The 22,275-nt window shown below is 39.9% G+C and overlaps 1 protein-coding gene across 34 annotated transcripts in view; it reads left to right on the top strand.

Moving 5' to 3' along the window:
- The window catches only part of RFTN2 (raftlin family member 2), a 78,294-nt gene extending 60,157 nt beyond the window's left edge, over positions 1–18,137 (top strand). For all 34 annotated transcript variants that reach the window (XM_081581551.1, XM_081581554.1, XM_081581552.1 and 31 more), the window contains 2 exons: positions 7,223–7,301; positions 16,581–18,137. In XM_081581551.1, the coding sequence (XP_081437677.1) occupies positions 7,223–7,301; positions 16,581–16,853 (352 nt within the window). In that variant the 3' untranslated portion in view covers positions 16,854–18,137. The remainder of the gene's footprint in view (positions 1–7,222; positions 7,302–16,580) is intronic.
- Positions 18,138–22,275: the final 4,138 nt, after the last annotated feature.

Genomic DNA, 22,275 nt, shown 5'->3' with positions numbered 1-22,275 from the left:
AATCACTGTGTTATACATCTGAAACTTATGTAATATTGTACATCAACTATACCTCAATTTAAAAAATAGAAAGCAACTATACTCCAAAGCAAAATAAAGAAGTTTAAAGTTTGGGAAAAAAAATAGAATTCAAGACTGATTTTACCAAAACAATAAATGTAAAAGAGGAGGGAGAATTTTTGTTTTGCTTTTACATTTATTTATTTTTTTAATTGAAGGATAATTGCTTTACAGAATTGTTCTGGTTTTTGCCAAACATCAACATGAATCAACCATATGTATACATAAGTCCCCTCACTCTTGAACTTCCCTCCCACCTCCCTCCCCATCCCACCCCTCTAGGTTGTTCCAGAGCCCCAGTTTGAGTTCCCTGAGTCATACAGCAAACTCCCATTGGCTATCTATTTTACATATGGTAATGTACGTTTCCATGTTACTCTCCATACTTCCCACGCTTTCCTTTCTCTCCCCCAACACCCGCCCTGGTGCCCCTCCTCCTCCATGTCCATAAGTCTGTTCTCTATGTCTGTGTCGAGGAGGGAGCATTATTATTATGTGCAAATCCACAACCGTTCTCCTACGTACAGCATTACACATACTCTTAAAAAACAATTTTGTTAATAAAACACATATAGAAAGTGCATAAAACACAAATATCAGTTCAGTTCAGTCGCTCAGTCGCTCAGTCGTGTCTCACTCTTTGCCACCCCATGAAGCGCAGCATGCCAGGCCTCCCTGACCATCACCAACTCCTGGAGTCCACCCAAACTCATGCCCATTGAGTTGGTAATGCCATCCAACCATCTCATCCTCTGTTGTCCCCTTCTCCTCCTCCCCTCAATCTTTCCCAGCATCAGGGTCTTTTCCAATGAGTCAGCTCTTCGCATCACGTGGCCAAAGTATTGGAGTTTCAGCTTCAACATCAGTCCTTCCAATGAACACCAGGACTGATCTCCTTTAGGATGGACTGGTTGGATCTCCTTGCAGTTCAAGTGACTCTCAAGAGTCTTCTCCAACACCACAGTTCAAAAGCATCAATTCTTCGGCGTTCAGCTTTCTTTATAGTCCAACTCTCACATCCATATATGACTACTGGAAAAACCATATCCTTGACTAGATGGACCTTTGTTGACAAATATACATAATTATAATTATAAAAACACTGTGCAATGACCACTGGACAAGACAGTGGCACCCTAGAACTACCCCCATCATACCTACTCCCTTCATGCAGAGGTAACATGACCCCAACTTTTAGGATAATCACTTCCTTCTTTTGCCTAAGAGTCTTACCACTCATGTTTGTATGGCTAAATAAACAATTTAGTTTTGCTTGTTTTGAATTTTATAAAAATGAAATTATATATATTCTTTCATGGGCTTCCCTGGTGGCTCAGATGATAAAGAATCCACCTGCAATTCAGGAGACTCAGGTTCGATCCCTGGGTAGGGAAAATTCCCTGAGAAGGGAAAGGCTACCCACTCCAGTATTCTTACTTGGAGAATTCTATGGACAGAGGAGCCTGGCAGGCTATAGTCCATGGGGTCGTAAAGAGTCAGACACTACTGAGTGACAAACACTTTCACTTTCTTCCTAGTCTTTCACATGTTGCTTCTTTCACTTAGCACTGTAAGAGTTATCCACAACTCCACTGTTAAGAGTTGTGTGTAGGTGTTTATTTATCCATCTTGTTGCTGATGCTTTGGTTGCTTTCAGATGTTGGCTGTGACAAGCATGCTGTTCTGAACCTGAGCACATATGCCCGAGTTTCTCAAGGGTGTAGACCAGGAAGTGGAATTGCTGGGTCACAGGGTATTTCTTTAGCTTTCTAGATATAAATGCTGAACTCTTTTCAAGTAGAATGTTGTGGCTTACTCTCCCACCAGGAGAACATGAAAATTCCCATTGCTTCAACAAAAAAATATTGTCATACTTTTAAATTTTGCCGTTCTGGTGATTGTATGTATAGCATGATCTCAGTGTGGTTTTAGTCTATACTTACCTAACTGCTAAAATTGAGCACATTTTCATACATTTCTTGACCACTGAGATTTTTCTTTTGTCAAGTACTTGTTTAAATCTTTTGCCCACATTTAAAATTGTATTTATAGGAGTGTTTAAGTGTATATTGGATGAGGCTTTTTATTTGTTATATGTGTGTTGTGAAGGTTTCCCTAATTCTGTCTGAGGCTTGTCTTTTTTCACTCTCTTTATGGATGTCTTTGTTTTAAGAGGTTTTTTGTTTGTTTTTAATATTTATTTATCTGACTGCACCAGGTCTTAGTTGTGTCATGGGAGATCTCCTCCCTGATCAGGGATCAAATCCAGGCTCCCTGCACAGAAAGCATTGCACAAATTGAAGTTATTTTTCTTAGTTTAGTTCATGAAATTTTCTGTTATCAGGAAGCTAGTCTTTTTCTTGATTGTCTGTTGACACCATAGCAAACCTCCCTCCCTTAAAAATAACCAAGTAGAGAGTCTTCTTTTTGTTTTCTTATGAAATGCATAGAAGAAGACAGGAAAGGGAGAAGGAAACATTTACTGAGCATCTGCTCTGCTCCAGGGTCTGTGCTAAGAACTTTCCATCCACCACGTCACTGGTATTCTTAGAACCATCTTTGTTTTACAGAAGAGAAACAGGAGTCTCAGAAAGATAGAAGACTTCATCAGTGTCACATAGCTAGTAAGCAACAAAGCTGGAATGCAAACCCAGGGTCAGTATGACTCTAAAGTCATACATGCTGTTTCACCCACACTCCACTGCCTCTCTGATAAACACATCACAAAGAAACGATATGTCTGGATATTGTGTAGTACAAAGTTGTAGAACTGGTTGAACACATTTCTCCCCTTTCTGTGTTCTGGCCCCTCTTAATGTAGTGTCAATACAATCCCTGGTTCACTCTCCCCAGATCCCACACTCCTGACTGCCCACATTGAAGGATGAGCTTACCACCAAGGCAGAGAGAAGAAGCCCCTTGTCCCAGGGACAGCAGCAGTTCTGGGGGCTTCTCTTGCCTCTCCCAGGTCCACACCTGTCCTCTGACCTTTGGTTAATCCTGGATGTGACCCCAGAACTGACTCAGCCTTCATACTTTCACTTTGTTTCAACTGGTTTCTTCTGGTCAAACACCTGGATCTGACCTTGCTTCTCCCACTAGTTTTACTTTTCCAATCAGCCTCACTGATTTGACCTTCACTTTTCTTCCTTCAGTGTGGCCCAGGGTCCCAGATCCTACCTAGACTTTGGCCTCCAGTGTCATGGTACTTTCCTGGACCTTCTTGTGGACTGATGACCCTCCTTTCCCCTCTAGGCCCTGGTATTCATTCACCCTCTTTCCACCATTGCTGCAGGGAACCCAGCCCCCCAGGCTGCCCTGGCTAACCTGTACCTCATGATGACAATGGCACCAGGGAGCTATCCACTGCCCTCAGGAAGGAAGGACTAGCAGATGTTTTCACATCTTCTTTGAAGACTATTCCCTTGAGCAGCTTATACGTGCAGTCTATGTGTGTGTGTGTGTTAGTCGCTCAGTTGTGTCCTACTCTTTGCAACCCCAGGGACTGTAGACTGCCAGACTCCTCTGTCCATGGAATTCTCCAGGCAAGAATGCTGGAGTGGTTGCCATTCCTTTCTCCAGGGAATCTTCCTGATCCAGGGATCGAATATAGGTCTCCTGCATTGCAGGCAAATTCTTTACTGTCTGAACCCCCAGGGAAGCCCCTGCTTGCAGTCTGTACTCTTCACCAAAGCAGGTTGTGCCATAACTTTTACAGAGTTTATGCAGAAATCAAGCATTTTCCAAAAGCTACATTGATTTTCTATTATATCAAAGCATGACCACCCATTAATAACACTCCAAAAGAGAATCTAAAGGTTCTTAACTCTCCTAGGAAAGTATTAAGTTACTCAGTTAACTATAGTACTTTCTGGATAAAAAAATTTCTGTAGGGAATAGCAGGTGTAGGCTCTGTCCAGGAACTTCCAGGAGAGCATTTGAAGATCTCTCTGATCCCATAACGACTTTACCAGTCAGTCAAATCCTTTCAGAAATGTGTGCTACAGAGCAAACGTCCTATCCAAGCTCAGTAAACAGAGTTACCTCTGGAGCTCCTGGAAACTCTGAGGGACTCATCCGCCCTGTCAAACAGCTGTCCCTCTGTATAGTTTCAGACCTCTTTCCCTTTCATTCTACCATGATTACCATTCTCCAAACCAAAAGGCATTCCACATCTCACAGATGTTCTGAAAATAGCAGAGAATCTTCCAGACCCAGGAATCAAAACTGTCTCTCTTACATCTCCTGCACTGGCAGGCAGGTTCCTTCCCATTGGCACCACCTGCGAAGCCCAAAAATAGCAAGACTTTTTTTTTTTTTTTTTAACAGAAAGCAGTTTATTTCATGTAACTAATTAATTAATTTTTGGCTGTTCTGGGTCTTTGTTGCTTTGCATGGGCTTTCTCTAGTTGGAGTGAGCAGGAGCTACTCCTCATGGCCATGAAAAGGCTTCTCATTGCAATGGCTTCTCTTGTTGCGAAGCACAGGCTCTAGCGCCCAGGCTCAGTAGTTGTGGCACTTGGGCTTAGCTGCTTCGAGGCATGTGGAATCCTCCTGGCCCAGGGATCGAACCCATGACCTTTGGCAGGTGGATTCCCATCCACAGCGCCACCAGGGAAGTCCCAGCAGGACCTAAATCAGAATGTCCTTTAGAAAACCAGAGACAGTGAAGTCTCAGACATATTTCAAATTAAGTCTAACTCTAAGGACCTCCCCAGAGTTGGGAAAATGCTAACCTTCCAAAGTCTTACCTGGGCAACCAAAGACTGTCCTAAGATAGGCAGCCTTTGGGTAACTTGTCTCCACACTTAACTGTTTTACCCCATTCATAAAGGTTGAGAAGCCTGCTGTCGGCCAAACATCACACCCTAGTACACTCAGATTTGTCCCATCCTATAATCTTTTGGGAAAAACTCATCAAGGGTCACCCCCAGTCCCTACCCCAGGGCCCCAGGAGGCTTTCTATTCAAGAAGACTAATTGTCCCCTGACTCCTCATCTTTGGATAGTTCTAGGCCTGGTTCCTGCCTGTGATTCTCTACCTGTGTCACATACCTTGAACGTTATCCAGAAACCTCTACTCTATTCTTGTGCCCCCTCTCCCTTGACTGTTCTCTCTGGAAGATATTCTTGATTCTAAGATATTTTTCCTCCCACTCAACCCTACCCCACATTTCATTAAATGAATGGGGGAACTGGGAGGAAATCCCATTTGCTGTGCTCCTTCCAGTGGCAGGCACAGTGGAGGCTCTTCATATCCACTGACTTATTTATCTATCACAAAGCCCTTGATAGGAAATGAAAGAGAATTTTAAAACTTCACCAAAGTCACCAGGTATTAGGTGGTATCATCAGCCATTTCAGTACTGTCAACTGGGGGGAAAAAAAAGTACAACCTGAGAGCTGTGAGTTCTGGTGGACTTACTAAGAACTCTAGTGCAGGATACAGTCTCCCGGAGAGCTCTGAGGAATGCTCCCAAGAGGTGAGGCAGACAGGTCAGCATGTTCATAGTTTTGGAAAAGGGTTATGTGCAGTCAAGCACACATCTTGGTAGAAGGTTAGTCATAAGGAACAGGTATCTCTGTTCATGACTTTAAATCTTTCCTAAGTATGGGAAGATATAAGACACCAGATTCATTAAAAAAATCCTCCTAAAATATTTCTAGCTATGTGAGGGCCTGTTTTCCCAGAGCACCAAGTGCTTCATTCTGATCTTCACCTGAATTCCTTTCAGAGTAATTGTAAGTCAGTGGTTGCATTGGCTAATGACTTGATTCTCATAGAACTAGATGGTAAGCAACATTCTTTGTTTTACAGTAGAATTGAGCCTTGAATCCAGGACCGTCTGCTTCTAAAGCCACTGCACTTTCCAGTATTCTCCCTGCCGCCCAAATAGCCAGCCTGTTCTGTGCACCGCCAGCCACTTCCTGTCTCATGCTGACGTCATCCTGTCTCATGCTCTCCAGATGACTCAAGCTGTTCCCCAAACCTAGGAGATATTTCACACCATGTCTTTTTTTTTTCAAAGATAGGGTCAAACTGAAATGAGATTAGACTAAAAACAGTCTTTTAAAAACAAAAAAAGAAGCATCTCTCATTACCACTTTGCGGGAAGATTTGCTTTTTCTCAAAATTCAACAGTATCAGTAAGTTTGGGATTTTCAAATTGTGTGGGGTTGACCACTATGGCCAGAGTTTCAATGTTTCATTTGTTTTCCAGAAAAAAGAGCTCAGCATAAAATGCAGCTAATAGTGAGGTTTTGTTGGGGTTTTTTGCATAATAAAAGTCGTAACTGAGCAACATTAGCTACAGACACTCCTCCCCATAAATCCATGGAGACTCTGTGAAAAGCATTTCAGAGAAATCCAAACCCCAAGTAGTCTTTGGCAAGGGGTAATTTGCCATGATGGTAGTTAAATAAGGAGAATATTGTGTAGCTGACTACAAAGAAGCATCTGAAAATGAAACTAGCTGTGGCTCAAGTGCCTCAATGGAAAATGTATATAAATTTCTCACACGTGGCAGTCCAAACTGGTCTCTTTCTTTCATAAGACAAATTTGACAATGCATACCAAGGAGCTTAAATCATACCCTTTTGGCCTAATAATCCCACGCCTATGAATTTATCTCAAGGAAATAAGTCATAAAGAATAAAGAAGACTATACATATTTCTATAGCAGCATTATTTATAATTAGCAGAAAGCCAGAAGCAACCTAATTTTCCAGTAATAATGGAAAGGCTTAGTCCATTTTGGTATCTTAATTCTTTGGGATATCATGTAGCTATTAAGAATATGATCATAACGTACAAACAAGAAAAGAGATAAGCATAGAATACAAAATACAAATATGCAGTGGTTATAGACAAGCAGAAATATGCACGTTGATAAGGAATAAGAGGAGAGACAATGAGATAAAACCAAGTATGTTAGCACAGTGAGATTACAAGTTTTAAACATTAAGAATTTATTTTATAAGGACCATATTTAGCCTTTAGGGATTTTTTTCCTTTATCTGCTGCAACTTTTATAGACTATTTCATAATTATTATTGGATCAGAAGATTATTTTACAAAGAATACATGTGGAACATTCTAGCCAAGTGTGAAATATAGAGAATTACTAATTTAGAAATGCTAACACTGTTGTTTTAATTTGCAGTGAGGGGAATTTGGCTACAAAGCAGGTTGTATTCCTTCAGAGACCAGTTATGTGGAATTCAGCTGCTCAAACACCAGAAGTGAGTAAAAGTGATGCTTTATGAACTGTTAAACTGAACCATTCAATCCATTAATCTCTCACTGTAATTCTAAATGGTGAACAGATGAGGAAGTGGGAACTTGATAAGGAAACAGCCTTCTGATCCAACATATAACAAGGGAAATGTGCCAGCAAACAGGAACATGTGACAGTTCTGAAGGAAATTGGAATATGACCCCAAAGTATGCCATTTGGGTGTAAGGATTACTATTTTGAGCTAAAGGCAACAAAACAGAACCTCTCCCTTTCTGACAAAAGCAGGGCATAAATTTTCCTTTTGCCAATGTGACAAAAATTTCCTTGTGTGAAGTTGCTTCCCTCTCCTGTACCAGAGATGACTCATCACTGGGAACAACACGTGTAGTCCCCACAACTTACTAAACCCTCTCTTGCATCAGTTTCCCCAAATACTTGGGCTCATGTGTGCTCAGTCATGTCCAGACTTTTCACAACCCTGTGGACTGTAACCTGCCAGGCTCCTCTGTCCATGGGGATTCTCCAGGCAAGAATACTGGAGTAGGTTGCATTTCCTCTTCTGGAATATCTTCCCGACTCAAGGATCAAACCTGGGTCTCCTGCACTGCAGGTGGATTGGATTCTTTACCACTAAGCCATCCCCAAATACTTAACTTCCCACAGTTTACTGCCCCTAAAACTCCAAATCCCTTTTTATTTGTCTGGTCACTTCACCACAGTGTATCACCCTTTGTAAAATGAAAATCATCTCCCAGGTCTAACTGCCTCTTTGGGTTTTCACTTCTCTGTGCAGCCCTCGTGTCCATCCAAAATAAACCTTTTCTCCTATTAATCTTTTTCTAGTTTAATTTGCAGGTCTGAGATGCTGAACCTAAGATGACAGAGGAAAAGATTTTCTGCTCCTATAGTTATAAGCCTCATAAGTGAATGTGCCTGATATTATGACAGATCTGTTCAATCTTGACTTCTGATAGCACTTTTGTATTGTCTCCTCAAGGTCATATTTTTTCATTTCTTTGCTGAAGGGCTCTGCTGAGTCTCAAGTCACCTTATTCTTACTAGACTCCTACTAGATGCACACTTAGAATAGTATCATTGAATGAAGCAATCTTAATTAAGGCCTAATTAATCTTAATTAATTAAGGCCTAACTTTCAAAAGAGGAAGTTTGCAAATGGACTGGAAAATTATTTAAAGTAATTCTGTATTATCAAGAAAATAATGTTTTAGAAAACTTGAAAGTTTTTCTAAACTAGCAAAGCTATTAATAGACTAACAGTATATGTAATTCAGCCATGCTAAGTTGTCTCACATTGATTTTGGACAGACTCTAGCTGGTCCCACAGGCAAGCAGGTAGAGGGGCTGTAGGTGGATAGGAAGATGAGTCCCTTAGGAGGACAGCAGAGTGATCAAGTTAACAAAGATTTCAGAAAGACTGAATTAGAGCGCACAGGTGAGCTGTGCCTTCCAGTCCTGGGGAGAATGGCTCAAGTTCACAAGTTCACAAGATATATTCTGTCGGACTTCCCTGGCAGTCCGGTGGTTAAGCCTCTGCCATTGCAGGGGGCACAGTTTCGATCCTTGGTCCCTGGTAGTAAGATCCCACAAGCCGTGCAGTGCCACCAATAAATAAAGTATAAAATATATATATATATTTTTTATAGAATATATAAATATATATATGTATTCTGTCAAGAAAAAGCCAGAGTAGACTTATATAAAGAATGGCCAGAAAAAGTTTTTGTTTTTCTTTCTCCTTCCCAAAAGCAACTTTTCACCATGCTATAGCCTTCTCTTTTTCTTTTTTAAACATTAAGCAAATGGCCATCGTTTCTGAGAAAGATCAACAGAATTCACAGCCTAATAGGATTTTGACTAACGAGGGCTGTGTACTTGTTGTTTGTGGAGATACAAGACCACATTCAGCTGCTTCACAGCCTCCTTTCTTAGGGTTATATATCAATTCTGTGATTCCCTGAAAATATCTGAGCTCTTTTTGTTTAAATACCATTCAGTACTCTAGTGACAGCTTTTCTCTGGGTAATGTTTATATTTACATTCATTATAATCTAAAACTGTTTCTTCATTTATTTAATAGTAAGGAAGTATATAAATGGTCAGTTTGGGACTTTCCTCATGGTCCAGGGGTTAAGACTGTGTGCTGCCACTGCAGGAGGCATGGGTTTGGTTCCCGGTCAGGGAACTAAGATCTCGTATGCTGTGTAGCACAGCCAAAAAAAAAATTTTTTTAATAAAAATTAAGTGGTCAGTTTGCATCTCTGAGGAGCCCAGAAATAACATATTTTATAACTTAGAATTCTAATTCTAGATGGATTTAGTATTTTTTCCTTTGACAAATGTTTAATTTTTTTAGCACGAAACCTCAGGATATTGAGATTATTTCAGGGCAGAACATGTAAGTGGTTCAGTCTGGAGATAAAAGTATCTAATAACTATAACAGAAAATCAATTTGCAAATACTTTTTATTTTCATAGTGGAAATAATTTGTTATTTTATTTCAAGAAAGTAGTAGACTATCAGTATCACCACAGAGTTAATTTAGCATCTAATATGTATTTTGTAAAAGTTATACATTTATAACATGCCTTAAAAAAATTCTTATATAGTTTTAAGACCATAATAGCACCATTCTTTGCTTATATCTTGAAATCAGTTGTTGTTGGGGAGGGGTTGATGGGGGATTGCTTCATTTATACAGGTTTTCAAATAATTGTTTCAAAGGTGAAAACTGTTAGTTATTCAGTCCTGTCCAGCTCTTTGTGACCCCATGGACTGTAGCCCGTCAGGCTCCTCTGTCCATGGAATTCTCCAAGCAAGAATATTGGAGTGGGTCCCTTCTTCAAGGGATCTTTCCAACCCAGGGATTGAACCTGGGTTCCTGCACTGCAGGTGAATTCTTTACTATCTGAGCAACAAGGGAAGACTTTTTCAAAGGTGTTTAGTTCTAAAAACCAGTTGGTGGAAATTTGAAACATTACAAACATTGCCTTATGATTGTCAAGGAGTTTTCAATAAAATTATAAATTTCATGGGCTATTGGAGATTGACCTAGGGTTTAATCCTTGAAAAAAATTTTCTCTTTCATTTACTGAGACTAGTGTTAAGTTATATAAAACTTCTTATTTCAATTACACTCAACATGGAACAGTACTTTTATGTTGAGCAAAGCCATTTCATGCCTCTGTTATAAGAGGGAATTGAGAATTGCATAATGAAGAAAACATATCATTGGAATTTTTTCTTCTGAAGTTATAAAGACCTTTACTTTTGGAATTTGTTTCACAGATGTTTTATACAATATTCTAGATAGCCTGAGAAATTTTAAAATATGGTCAATATCAATTCAAATATTTATACTCCCAATTTCTGCTCCAATTTCTTTAAGCTATTGAGGCTTCCCAGGTAGCACTAGTGGTAAAGAACCCGCCTGCCAATGCAGGAGACAAGAAGGTTCAATTTCTAGGTTGGGAAGCTCCCATGGAGCGGGGAACAGCAACTCACTCCAGTATTCTTGCTTGGAGAATCCTATGGACAGAAGAAACTAGCAGACTACAATCCATAGGCCTGGATAGAGGAAACTGGCAGGCTACAATCCTCTGCAACCATAGGGTCACAAAGAGTCAGACACGACTGAAGCAACCTAGCACTAGCAAGCATTGAGAGAGAGTTTGTTTTAGGAAAATTAGAAAACTTTTAGAAAAAAAAATAGGAAAAAATCTTCATGAACTGGGGCTAAGCAAAGAGTTCTCAGATATGACTCTAAAAGCATAATTCATTTTAAAAAAATGATAAATTAGACTTTATCAAAATTTAAACTTTTGCTTTGTGAATAACACTAAGAAAATAACAGACAGCCACAGGCTGGGAGAAAAAAAAATTTGTAAATCACATATATGACAAAAGACGTGTATCCAGAAGGTATCTTAAAACTTAAAAAATAAGAAATAAACAATGCAGGTAAAAAATAGTTAAAAGTCTTGAACCAATGAGGATATGTAGATGAGAAATAAACACATAAAAAGACATTTAAATCATTGGTCATTAAGGGAAATGCAAATGAAAACCATGATGAGACCATACATCTACTAGAATGACTAAAATTAAAGAAACGTTGACAATTCTAAGAACTATCAAAAATGAGGAGCAATCAGAACTATAAAACACTGCTGGTGGAATGCCAGGTGGTACAACCACTCTGGAAAATGATTTGGCAGCTTTTTATGGGGTTAAACATGCACTGAGATATGACTCAGCAATCCCTCTCATGAGCATTTGCCCTAGAGAAAGAAAAACTTTTGTTTACACAAAAAGCTACACATAAAAGTTTGAGTGTTCTATTTATCATCTCCCAAAACTGGAAACAATCCAAATGTCTTCAACAGATTTATGGATAAACAGCTGTGGTATTTCCACACAATGAAATACTACTTAGAAATAAAAACACATGCGCTCTTTTTTTTTTTGGCCACGCAGCATGTGGGATTTTAGTTCTCCAACCAGGATTAAGTCCTGCGGCCCCTGCAGTGGAAGCCCAGAGTCTTAACTGAACTGCCAGGGAAGTCCCCACATACACTCTTGATATCCACAATTATGTGGATTAATCTCAAAAATGGGGAAAAAGTGGAAACAGTGGTTGGAAAAGCAGTTGTCCACAACCCCTTTTCCCCTCCCAGGCTTGACTGATTTTGACAGCACCAAGCTTGGATGACCTGACCCAGGAACATACTTTGTGAGCAAACATACTCGGTGGGGTTTCTCTGTGTGATTCAAAGCCTCTGACTCTTCTAACTGGTACTAGAGCTACACTTAGCCTTTTGGTGGCTTTCTAATCCTCCCTCAAGCCTGAAAAACACAAGGGGGAGAAATCCTGAATGTCCACTCCATGTTTTTGTTGCTATATAAGTCGTATTTTTTAGCTACTCTTCCACTCTATCCATCATGACACTATACAAGGCATGCGATATCTTATGATTGCTGATATAATTTTGCTTTTGTTTTTAAGACATCATGAGTGGAAAATGAAAGGTAGACTGGTAGGGCACCCTAAATGCAACTGCTTTGTTACTGAGTCTCATGTATTTGAAATGGGTAACTCATTTTTAGTAAATGAGGATGATTCTCAAAAGTTGATCAGTTGGGGACTTCCCTGGTGGTGCAATGGTTAAGATTGTGCTCTCAATGCCGGGGGCCCGGGTTGAGTCCCTGGTTAGAGAATTAGATCCCACATGCCACAACTAAGACCCAGCACAGTGAAAAAAACAAAACAAAACTGACTGACTTTATCAATGGTGGCATTAGATCTGCATGCAAATCTTGATAGAATCTCTCCAAATTTTTAGTGAAATATCAAAAGAAAGAGAACCTGTATGAATTCTGAGAACCTATAAGAATAAGCCTAGCAATGTAGCATGAAAAATCTCTTTATGACATAGGGAAATACTCAAAATACAGTGAGTGCTAAGTGCAAAAGTGAGCTATGCACATCTTTGTGTGCATATGCAAATACACAGTGTTGTTGCTCAGTTGCTAAGTCATGTCTGACTCTTTGCAACCCCATGGGCTGCAACATGCCAGACTCCTCTATCCTCCACTATCTCCTGAAGTTTGCTCAAATTCATGTTTATTGAATCAGTGATGCTATATAACCATCTCATCCTCTACTGCCCTCTTCTCCTCCTGACTTCATTCCTTCCGAACATCAGGGTCTTTCCCAATGAGTCGCCTCTTTGTGTCAGGTGGCCAAAGTATTGGAGCTTCAGCTTCAGCATCAGTCCTTCCAATGAATATTTGGAGTTGATATCCTTTAGGATTGACTGGTTTGATCTCCTTGCTGTCCAAGGGACTCGCAAGAATCTTCTCCAGCACCAGTTCAAAGGCATCAGTTCTTTGGTAGCCCGCCAGGCTCTTCTGTCCATGGGATTACCCAGGCAAGAATACTAGAGTGGGTTGCCATTTCCTTCTCCAAGGAATCTTCCCCACCCAGGGATTGAATGTGTCTCCTGCATTGGCAGGTGGATTCTTTACCACTGAGCCACCAGGGAAGCCCATACATACATAGTAAAACATGCCAAATATTAACAGTGGTATTTCTATGAGATGGGATTGTGGATAGGCTTTGCTTTTACCAGGTTTTCTACATTGAGCATGTATTATTTTTGTAATTGGAAATTTTTGAGAAACATACAAATCTTTGACCATAAATCTACTCACATTTTTGCATAGTGAAAAATGTAAAAAGAATAAGGTAAGACACTCAGGTTCTAGTTCAAAGCCAGCTACCCTTTGACCTTGGACAAATACCATCTTGTTTCTGGGTCCCACGTCGGTAGAAGGAGGGATTAGAGTGGATGATCTCCATGGACTGGTCAGGTTTCCGTCTCCTACACTCTAAGTTATAAGAACATTGCAATTTGATTTGTTGGAAAAGCTATTATTTCATGTGGAGTTGTTGTTCAGTCACTCAGTTGTGTCTGACTCTTTGCGACCCCATGAACTGAACCGCAGCATGCCAGGCTTCCCTGTCCTTCACCATCTCCCAGAGCTTGCTCAAACTCATGTCCATTGAGTCAGTGATGCCACCCAATCATCTTGTCCTCTGTCATCCCCTTCTCCCCCTGCCTTCAATCTTTCCCCGCTTCAGGGTCTTTTTCAATGAGTCAGCTCTTCGCATCAAGTGGCCAAAGTATTGGAGCTTTAGCTTCAGCATCAGTCCTTCCAGGGGATATTCAGGACTGATATCCTTTAGGATTGATGGATTGATCTCCTTGCTGTCCAAGTGACTCTCAAGAGTCTTCTCATGTGGAGTAAAGGAGGCAATATCATTGCTGAAGATGTATTTATTAAGAGTCATTTAGTAAAAAAGAAAAGTGTTTGTTGTGACATTATTTTGTTGTTGTTGTTCAATCACTAAGTCGTTTCTGACTCTTTGTGACCCCATGGACTGCAGCACACCAGGCTTCCCTGTCCTTCAACATCTCTTGGAATTTGCTCAAACTCATGTCCATTGAGTCAGTGATGCTATCCAGCCATCTCATCCTTTGTCACCCCTTTCTCCTCCTGTCCTCAGTCTTTCTGAGCATCAGAGTTTTTTCTGATCTTTTTTAGAGTTAGGTATTTAATTATCTTATAATATTTGAAATTTGTATTTGGTGGTTGTTTACTTATTAATTCTTACCTAAAAGTGAATTACTCTATCTTATTATCCTGAATAATACCCAGTTTTTATTAAGAAATTTCTCATTGAGTATGTGAGAGTAGGCCTCTATGGGCTGATACACAATAAGGAATTTATTGCAAAATTTACCTTTGGCCCTGGTGCTTACGAAGAAGGAAAGATCCAGACTGCCAAGTGCTCCCAGGCACCCCCTCCTTCCCATTTCATTCAGGCAACAGGAGAGGTCATTTAGGAGTGAATGCGTCCTTTGTGCATATGGGAAAGGAGCCAGCAGCCAGGCTTGAGAAAGGAGCAGTACCCATCAGGCCTGCTTGCAGCCAAAAGGCTCTGTCCTCACCCACCAGCATACCAACACCAGGGAAAACATGCCGTTCTCAACTTCTGTACCTTAAGGGTAAATCTGCCAGGTTCAACTGCTTGTGTTAAACTCTGTTCATTTGGTGAATGAGAATAAAAAAGAAAAGGATTTGAGATCTAATATTTGCAGTTGATGAATGCAAATGAAAATGTCCCCACTATCAAGTTATATCTGACTTGGGACATGAGGGTGGGCCTTTATTGAGGCAAGTCCCATGGCAGACTTGTTCCTTTAAACTTGCTCAAGGACTCAGGTAACCAGCCAAGAAAAAGATGAGCTGCCAACACACTCCTTTCTAGGCAGCACACTGCAGCCTGCATCTTCCTATATAAACAATGCCGTCAACCACCATCAACCGTGGTTACATTCCCTAGCAGCCCATAAAATTCAATTTAATACAGCTGCTTGTTTGTATTGTGTATTTGCCATGAAAACCAGTAGAAAATATTTTTGTATTTTATACATAGTAGTTCAACAAATCTATGGTCTAACAAACTTTTGTAAGACTAGCCTAGGAATCTGACTTCTATGTTTTTCTCCTAAAGGTTTTTTGATTTGTTTTATTTTAGTAATTTTACCTCTCACATTTGAGAAAATGTAATCCTAATTCTCAGCTAACATGTAAATGAGCTTTAAGAAAATAAACTCTTGATAGTATGGAAAATACTGGGCTTTAAATTTTTTATCTTATCATGGGCTTCCCTGGTGGCTCAGCTGGTAAAGAATCTGCCTGCAATGCAGGAGACCTGGGTTTGATCCCTGGGTTGGGAAGATCCCCTGGAGAAGGGAAAGGCTATCCACTCCAGTATTCTGGCCTAGAGAATTCCATGGACTGTATAGTCCATGGGGTCGCAAAGAGTTGGACACGACTGAGTGACTTTCACTTTCACTTTTCACTCTATCTTTTATTATGTATCCTTATTCAGTTTCTGTGCCTAAGTATAGGCACATGATCCAATATATGTCACATTGTCGATATTAGAGAAACCCCCGTAAGAAAATTTCATCAGAAGTCTGAACATGAAAGTTGTCTCCCTGAGCTCTCCTTCTACTGACTTAGATATCTTTGTTTGATTTAGTTTCCTTGGCAGGAAGACCATGTCCTTTTATTCTGAACTACACCAAGGGCGTGGTCAGGCCTCAGTAATATTTCATAGTGAAAATATCTACAGCTTCTCAGACAGCCTACAGAATGAGCTGGTCCTGTCGCTGAACAATCCCACCATGCCAGGCAGAAGCGGTCTGTAGTAGGACAAGGAGAGGGGTCCACCCCACCTGGAAAGGCACTCCTTCTTCCAATATGATCTCTATCTGAATTATCTGTGCAGACTATTCCTATAGAAATAGGGGTGAGGTGGCCTCTAAGGCACTTTTTCTGCTGCTCAGATCCCAACAAATACCAAGATGAAAAATGGAAGCTTCAAGTGTATCTCTATCTGCTTTGTTCCCCAAAGTATGATCTCAACAGGTCTCTCTCCTCAGAGGTGTTGTTGAGGGCCCAGACAGGGCCACACAACCAACCTGACAACAAGGAGAACGGTGAGCCGGGAAGCCACAGATGGTTATTAACAGAGAGGGGAGCATACCTTCACCTGGCCGGGGGTGGCCCTGAGCTGGTCCTTGAAGAGGAGCAGGATTTGGAAGAGAAGCGGGCAGAGAGCTAGATCAGAGCAGCAGGATGACACCCAGCTTTTTATTAACTCCTAGTTGCTAATCTCTTGTGTTTCAGAGGAAAGGCAGCCGGCACGTGAAAAGTGAAGACAGGAGTAAAGTCCCAAGCAGGAGCGTCAGCTTGGACATAGACCTGTTACCGCCTGCAGAGAGCAGAGGCCCGCCTGAGGAGTGCCTACTCGCCCCTTCTAGAGAATGCTGGATGAAGGAAAAGAGGCCAGCCCAGCCCAGCAGCTTCTCCGGGTTCAGCAACAGTGACAGTGTCCTGCGGGAACTAGATGATGGACAGTTTGACCAGGAAGATGGAGTAACTCAGGTCACTTGTATGTGAGCAAAGAAGGAAAGCAACAGACGTACTGTAAATAATTATTAAAGTAATTCCCAAGTTATTTTACTGTATTACTTTATCTGCATTTATGGGATACTTCGAATTTTTCCAGACTCAGGCTTTCCTCTTACCTATGTAAACTTTGGATCAACCTCCCAGGCAAGGAAGAGTAACCAACATATTTGTAAATTTAGAAGCATGTTTCACAGTTTTCTCAACTAAAACATCTGTTTAAACAGATGCCTCATTAGGATATTAACCGATTATGTACTTCAGTTTCTCATGATCATGCAAAGTATATTTTTCTTACAATTGCTGGTAAGACAACTAAATATCTCAATCAGTATTTCTACCTAATTAGAAAATTCTCAGGAAGTTAGAGTCTTACTTAAGCTGAAAATTTTCCTTTCCCTCTCTCTCTCACGCACATATAAAGGGCTAATTAATAAAATACCTATTTCCTGAATATAACAATTAATCCAAGTTTTGTCTTTAAGTATGGCATGTATATACAAGGCAAATCCTTATTTGTTAAAATATCCTTGAAAAAAAATTTTTTTCTATGTCTTTGGTTTTAAAGAGTCACCATGTTACCAACATTGTACTGATTCATCAGGCTTAAACTTTCTTGCATCTAATAGTCTAGAAATAGAGTGAAGCATCATCCCTTAAAATTCAATATGAAAAGAACTCACAATGTCCATGTTTAAAAACCTTAGTAGACAGAATTAATTCTTTTTTTAAAATTGTAAATAGTCTGAAAAGAGAAACACCAACTTTAAATGAAAACTGAAGCATTTTACACCTGTCTAGATGTAAATTATGCTTTTATTTTGATTGCTAAAGCATGAGGAATGTGGACACCCAGAATTTTCAATCCTACAGGAGTAAAGAGGTGCTCACAACATATGCGATATGTATGGTGACCTATTTGTTCCATCTCGGCTTTTTTTCCTCTGCTAACAGGGGGGCCTTTGCCTTGCCAAACCTTTAACAGGTAAAGACTAAAATTTTACAAAATAGGAGAATTTCATTTTATCTATGAAAGACTTTGAAATGTGGGAAACTTCAAATGAATTACAACTGTGCCATTGATGAGTTCGGCCTAATTCGGCTAATATTTTTATTAGCATTGGTGTTGACATTATAAGATCATTTGGATAACAAAATGTCATTTGTTATTGGGCTATTGTCTTTACTGAACACTAATGCTCATAATATGTTTTACACATATGGCAGGTATGTATTACATGTTATCAAATATATGGTGTAACTGATCTCCATGAATTGATGGTAAGATTAACGTGCAATTATTCCATTTCTACCATGCACAAGCATTACCTTTGTATGTATAAAGGAATGTAGAGTATTCTGCTCAGTACTATTCTGTGCAAATAGCTACCAACATTGTTTGCAGAAATGTTTTTTGTTTTGACTTTAGAGAACCTGAGTTCCATATTTAAGAGTTGGTGAATTTTTGGTAGAAATAAATACTGCTGCTGGAGCCCACAAAATGCCCTGAGTTATAAAACACAGGTAATAAACTCAGAAAAATGGGACTGTTTTTCCCAAAGGCAGGGTTTACAACAGGCAGAGATTCTGGTATATATTCTGTCAGTATACAGAAGGAATTTGATGTATTAGAGACAGAGATAGAAATTTATATTGACTAAAGAAAAACTCAGAAATCATGCTTTTAATTTTTTTAATTTGCATAAGAATGCTTTTTTTTCACAGTTTGTTTTTAATGTTCTTATTTAAAAAAAAAAAACAACTTTTATTAGGATAGACTTAGTAGTTGTACCCTCAAAGCCTATTTTATAAGCATTTACTCTAGTATTCACCCATAAGTTATGTGACAAATTTGTATGATAGTGAATAAATAATTACCAGGTAGTTCTGGAGCATTATATATAAGTAACTTTGACTATCTTTTAAAAAACAAAAAGTAACAAAACTTGGACTGTATATGCCTAAGGAGTTACATGTGACTAACCTTATAGTTATCTGCCAGTTGTATATTCAGTTCTTTTCATAATGCTATGTAATTCCTTAGGGACTCTGGCATATGATTTTTTTAATACTTGTAAGTTATAATGATGAGAAAGTATGGAGATCATAGATGTTGGCAGGAGGTTCTGCCATTCCCCTTTTGTAGAGCATCTATGCACTTCTGTCTAAGGTTTCCACAGCCATCTCTTAGTTCCATCCCATTTGAGTTGACTATCCCGTTATTTCCACGGACAGCATTTAACACCTAATCACCAGAGCAATAGCCACTGAGCTAAGCAGCAGCTCTATCAATGTCACTTAAAGACAACAGAAACATCACTCTCTTTAAGAGACTCAGGGCTTTCAGGGGCCTTCAGACACCCATAGAAGCAGGAGGCAAGCTATGGTAAGTCCATATCACAACTATCTCCAAATTGTTTTACCAGGACCAGGTGTTTATATATTTGACTATAAATATACCAGATGCATTTGCATTTCTTTTATACTGGAAGATCTCAGGAACTGTCTCCTTCCTAGCCTTTCCTCACTACCTAGACTCCTCACTACCATTCCTCTGGGCTGGAAGTATCATGGCTCTTTCAGCATTACGATTAAGAAGGATTTCCTCCTCTCAACTCCTAGGGCCCCAGCAATTCCCTGTAAGGAATGACTAAATTTCAAGTGAGCATTGAAATGTAGTAGGTGTTAACAATGGGGAGAGTCTCTAACCAAGCAAGTTACATCAAAATACACTGGTGGATATGTAGGAAAACAAGCTAAATGCAAACCATCAGAACCATATCTATTCAAATAGTATTAATCGTGGCAATTTATCATACCTCTAGAGTGAGTTTTACTTGTGCAATAGTACAAAGTTTATAAAGCCAGTTCTGACAGATGATTATACATAAAACAAATATAAGACAACCAGTGGTGAACATCTTGGTTTTATTTTTGGCTCATATATCTCAGACTTGGAAGCTGAAGAAACCAGCAACCTAGACATGCTAATGTCACAGACCAAACAACCCTTAAACAGCTGGGGGAAGTTGAAGATTTGCCTACACGGAAGGAAACTTCGAATTTTTTTCATTTCTCTCAAAGGAAGTTTGACCCTCCAAGTTTCAATCAAGCACTCACTGTGCCCTCCCCGTTCATCATTGCTGTGCCTGGCCAGTAGGAGACCTGGCTCTGGGCAGGGCAGCCAAGAACCACCTACACGGACATCTGGGAAATTTGAAGTCCAGGCTTTCTAGTATATGTGCTGCCGAAGTGAGCACAGTTCAGGCTTTCTAATGTAAGAATTTCTTTGGTTGGTTACGCAAAAAAAAAAAAAAAAAAAAAAAAATTCAACTTCTTTGTGTCTTAATGGGGATACTAATCCTCAGGGGAGAGAATTGTTTTCAACACCTAAAAGTTTCAAAAGTAGAACCACTCCTGTCACTTTAATAGATGTGGTTAGGCAGCATGTGTTGGGTTGGAGTGGCTTAACCAAATAAGGTTTTGCTTTTCTGTGTAACAAGACCAGAAATCAGCAGACCTGGGCTTGAGTAGCATCTTCCTTGGTGTCCCAGGCTCCTCCTGCCTGACTTTCCATCCCACCATCCCTGGGGCATGGTCTCCTTCCTCAACACTATTTCTTGGTTATGAGCACCCTGCCTAACACAATCCTATAAGAAAGAAGTCTTCCAGGATAGGTAGCAGCAATGCTCAGAAACATACGAGGTAGCATATCAAACGAAGTCTGAGCTTTGGAGCCAGGACGGAGTTTAGACCCTGGCCCTGCTTGCTTGTTCCTGTGGACACTGAACTGCTACTTTGAAGTTCAGTTTAAGAAAAGAAACTGTCAGGAAGTCATGTTGGACCCTTTGTGACCTCATGGACTGTAGCCTACCAGGCTCCTCTGTCCACTGAATTCTCCAGGCAAGAATACTGGAGTGGGTAGCCTTTCCCTTCTACAGGGGATCTCCCCAAACTAGGGATCAAACCCAGATCTCCTGCACTGCAGACAGATTCTTTACCATTTGAGCACCAGGGAAGCCCTGAAGTTCAGTTTACTCCTGGTAAAATGGGGATATAGTAACAGAATTTAATCGTATGAGGATTTAGTGCAATGGTGTGGGAAATGTACCACAGTTCCTGATAACTGGTTAGGTGCTCAATAAGTTGAAACCATTTTTTTCCCCCCCAAAGGTCTAGTTTTAAGTTTGCAAAGTTCCGTTTAGTGTGGTGAACAACCTTATACCTTGGGAAACTCCAGAATAAATATAAAGCATCCTTTTTAAAAATTTATTTTTAATTGGAGGATAACTGCTTTACAATATTATGCTGACTTCTGCCACACAACAATGTGAATTAGCCATAAGTATACATATGTTCCCTCCCTCTTGAACCTCCCCCAACCCCCCATCCCCACCCCATATGAATACAACAGCTAAACATTTAAATGTATCTCTGTGTGGTAAATAAAAAGATTCATCATGACTTTGCCAAGTACATTAGGTAGCTCACAGGGTCTCCAGAAGGGCCAGAGGCCCAAGACCAGATGCTAAGCAGCCAAGAACAAATTATGTCTTCGGAAGACCACAATGCTGTCACTACAGGCACATACGATGTTAAAGGCAGATGTCCCAGATAAAACGTGGAGGAGGAAAGATATGTTTTAAGAATGGTTTTTAGTTTTCGACGTTCTGGCTCTCATCAGTGATGAAACCCTCCTCCTGGAACAGATTTCCTGTGAGAAGATGCAGGTTTGCTCTCAATAGGCTACCAGAGAAAAAAGATTGTGGATAAATAGTAATAGAAATAATTAGGTAATTACAGTTGATGGAAATACTGATGGGAAGCAAAGTTTGCTAGGAGAGCATATGACAGACAAACCTAATATATTCAAGGTCAGGGAAGACTTCCCTGAGCAAATAATAGTTGATAAACAATAATATTCTAATAATAGACTGTGTTTGTGTTATAAAATTATAAGCAGATCATTTTAAAAACAAGGACCTATGAACTTTTCAGGGGTCCCCAAAAACATTTGAAACCTGTTAAAAAATATATTGGCTCTAAACTATGAAAACTGCAAAACTGCAATATTTAAAGAGCTGTAAAACATAATATATATCAAAACATTATTTCCTTTCATATTCATAAAAATGTCTTTAACTTTGAACACAATTTCTAGATTAGCTTTTCTCAGTTCCAAGGTATATAAGATGACTGATGAGAAACCACAGTCAACTGTAAAAAGTAACCAATCTTTTTTTTTTTTTTTAGATTGATTAATCTATTTATTTTTGGCTGAGCTGGGTCTTCGTTGCCATGCTCAGGCTTTCTCTAGTTGCTAGTGTGAAGGCTTTTCATTGCAATGACTTCTCCTGTTACGGAACACAGGCTCTGGGCTCTTGGGCTTCAGTAGTTGTGGCACACAGCTTGA

This window comes from Giraffa tippelskirchi, chromosome 3, assembly GCF_054371585.1.
Source record: "Giraffa tippelskirchi isolate mGirTip1 chromosome 3, T2T-mGirTip1v1.2.pri, whole genome shotgun sequence".
Lineage (NCBI taxonomy): Eukaryota > Metazoa > Chordata > Mammalia > Artiodactyla > Giraffidae > Giraffa > Giraffa tippelskirchi.
Note: the sequence above shows the minus strand (reverse complement) of the source record. Positions and strands in the feature narration are given on the sequence as shown.